At 33.9% G+C, this 3,410-nt stretch overlaps 1 protein-coding gene across 1 annotated transcript; it reads right to left on the reverse strand.

The window, feature by feature from the left end:
- Positions 1-1,893: 1,893 nt before the first annotated feature.
- Positions 1,894-2,838, reverse strand: LOC112856860 (olfactory receptor 14A16). Its single transcript, XM_025920161.2, has one exon. The coding sequence runs from the start codon at positions 2,836-2,838 to the stop codon at positions 1,894-1,896; it is 945 nt and encodes a 314-aa protein (XP_025775946.2).
- Between the last annotated feature and the right edge of the window lie 572 nt (positions 2,839-3,410).

Below are 3,410 nucleotides of genomic sequence, written 5' to 3' on the forward strand. Positions count from 1 at the left end.
AATAGAAGATATTTGTACATAACATAACTGATAAAGGGTTAGTAACATATATATACACACACACACACACAGACACACGCACACATATATACACACACACATATATACACACAATATAACACAACTCCAAGAAAAAAAAAATAATCCAATTAAAGATGGACAGGTGACATGAACAGACATCCCTTTCTGTTAACCCTGACGACTTTGAGATAGCCAATAGACACATGAAAAGATGCTCAACATCACTCATCATCAGGGAAATGCATATCAAAAGTATAATGAGATATCATCTCACACCTGTCAGAATGGCAAAACAAAAGAAAACAAAACAGAAACAGAAACAAGCATTAGTGAGGATGTGGAGAGAAAGAAAGCATCTTGCTTTGTTGGTGGTAAACTGGTGTAGCCACTGCAGAAAATAGTATGGCCATTCCTCAAAAAGTTAAAAACAGAACTACCCTATAATTCAGTAATTTCAATGTTGGAATATTTACCCTAAACATACAAAAAACACAATTCAAAGAGATATATACAACCCTATGCATACTGTAGTGTTATTTACAATAGGCAAGTTATGGAAGCAGCCCACATGTTTATCAATAGATCAATGGATAAAGAAGAAGTGGTGTGTGTGTGTGTGTGTGTGTGTGTGTGTGTGTGTGTGTGTATACATATAATAATATTCCACCACAAAAAGTGTGAAATCTTTCCTTTTGCAAAGACATGAATTAAGAAAAAGTGTATGATGCCAAGTGAAATAAGTCAGTCTGAGAAAGACAAATACAATATGATTTCACTACTATGTGAAACTTAAGAAACCAAAAATTGAGCAAAGAGAAAAAAAAGAGAAAAACAAAGCAACATATTATTAACTATAAGCACAAACTGATGGCTACCAGAGGGGAGGTAGGTGGGATGATGGGTGAAATAGGTGATGTAGATTAAGGCAGTCACTTGCGTTAAGTGCTGAGCTATGCATGGAATTGTTGAGTCACTATATTGTACATCTGAAACTAATATAGCATGTTATGTCAAGTATACTAGAATTAAAATTTTAAAAAAGCAATATAATTTTACCATATAATCTCACAATCATGCTCCTTTGTATTTATCCAAAGGAAATTTATGTACACAAATAAAACTGCACAAGGAGGGTTATAGTAGCTTTATTGTTAGTTGCCAAAATCTGGAGAAAACCAAGATGTCCTGTAGTAGGTGAGTGGATAAATAATTGCGGTACAGGAAAACAATGAGATATTACACAGCAATAAAAGGAAATGAGTTATTTAGCTACAAAATCACATGGAGGAAACTTAAATGCATAGTAACTAAATTAGAGTAGCCAATCTGAACAGATTGTATATTGTATGATTCCCACTATGTGACATTCTGGGAAAGCCAAGAATATGCAGATAGTAAAAAGATCAGTGGATACCTGGGGTAATCTAAGGGGAAAATCATGGGTAGAGCACAGAGGAGTTTTGGAGTAGTGTAATGCTCTATGTTACATTACAGTGATGAATATGTTTAATTATGTATTTGTCCAAACCATAGATGTAAAGCACTAAGAGAATCCCTAATGTAAACTATAGGCTTTGGATAATCATGAGGTTTCAATGTAGGTATGTCTTTGTTTAAAAAAAATAAAAAATTATACATAAATAAATAAATAAATAAATAATACAAACAAACAAAAAATTATGATCCTAGTGAATTATATTGTTACTGTGGAAGTCTATGCAGTGGTTATATGGAAATTTTCTGTACTTTCTTTTAATGTTTTTAATCCTAAAAGTGCTCTAGAAAAATTTGAGGCAAAAATACTAAGAAATAATGTGTGTAAAATTGTAGATCATAAGTATTATCGAACATTAAAAAAAGAGGGAATAATTTTTAATTTTTGGTGAATATTATTTTTAGCAACCTCCCCAATGACATTTTTAAGACATTATTTCTTAGACTGTATATAATAGGATTAACGGTTGGGGGCACCATAGTGTAGAACATAGAAATTAAAAGGTCAGAAATAGAAGGAATCCCTGAAGGTGGCTTCAGATAAGCAAAGATGCCAGTGAAGAGAAATAATATAACTACCACCAGATGTGGAAGGCAAGTGCAGTAGGCTTTTGACTGACCTTCTGTTGATGGAATCTTCTTGACAGTGGAAAAGATGTTCACATAGGAAATGATGATGCAAATAAAACAACAGATATCCAAAACCACACTAATGATAATAGGTACAATTTCTCTTGTTAAATTTTCTGAGCAAGATATAGCCAATAATTGGGGGATGTCACAAAAGAACTGATGGACTATGTTAGATCCACAGTAGGATAAGGAGAAGGTACCAACTGTGTGCATCAAAGCAATCAAACCCCCACCCAGCCAAGATGAGACTGTCAAGTGAACACACATGTCTTTGTTCATGATAATTTCATAGTGCAGGGGATGGCATATGGCAGCATAGCGGTCAAAGCACATTGCTGTCAGGAGATGCAGTTCTGTGGTTGCTGAAAAAACTACCAGAAAGGCCTGGGCAACACAGCCAATGAATGAGATGGAGTTATTGTGAGACAAAGAGTTGGCAATGGATTTGGGAATAGTGATTGAAATTAGGCAGAGATCCCAAAAGGATAAATTATTCAAGAAGTAGTACATGGGGGTGTGGAGATTCTGGTCCAAAGTTGTGACCATAATAATGAGGACATTCCCCATCAGAGCACAGAAATAAATCAAAAAGAAGAGCATTAACTGCAAAATGTGTATATTTTCATTGGTAGAAAATCCCATGAGGATAAATTCTGTCACAAGTGTGAGATTTGTCACTATTGGAGGCATAATCTGTATAAAAAATAGAGAAATAAAATATCATTGTCAACTTTTCAATATTGAACATAAAATGGGTTTCTACAATGGCAATCATACAAACTATTTACCAGAGAAATCTAACTCCTACACATTATATCAATCACCAATAATTACTTGAGTAATATTATTTTATTGAACCACTTTATTTTCAGTTTTTGTAAATGTGTTTCAACACATGTCCTATGAAAATTGCTGAAGCGTTGAAATTTTCAACAGTTCTTATCAAAACATGAAAAGCATGTATCCTTCCCACATTTCTCAGTAAATTCAAAGTGACAAACCAACAACTATTAAATTGCGTCTTAGTCACATGGTACCTATATCATGATTATCCTATCACTAACAAAACCTGTTTCAGCATACCTTCAAGGAGTGGAATAGTAAACGATTCTTAGAAAGAAAATGATTACAGACCTGCAATCTATCCTATGAAATCTTTAACCTACTACTTACTGTCTGCTTAATTTAGAGATGTCCTTACACTTAAAATGTTTAATAGTAGGGTACCTGGGTGGCTCAATCTGTTGAGCCTCTGACTTTGG

The sequence above is a fragment of the Puma concolor genome, chromosome A1 (genome assembly GCF_028749965.1).
Source record: "Puma concolor isolate L17-30 chromosome A1, mPumCon1.1.hap2, whole genome shotgun sequence".
NCBI classification, from domain to species: domain Eukaryota; kingdom Metazoa; phylum Chordata; class Mammalia; order Carnivora; family Felidae; genus Puma; species Puma concolor.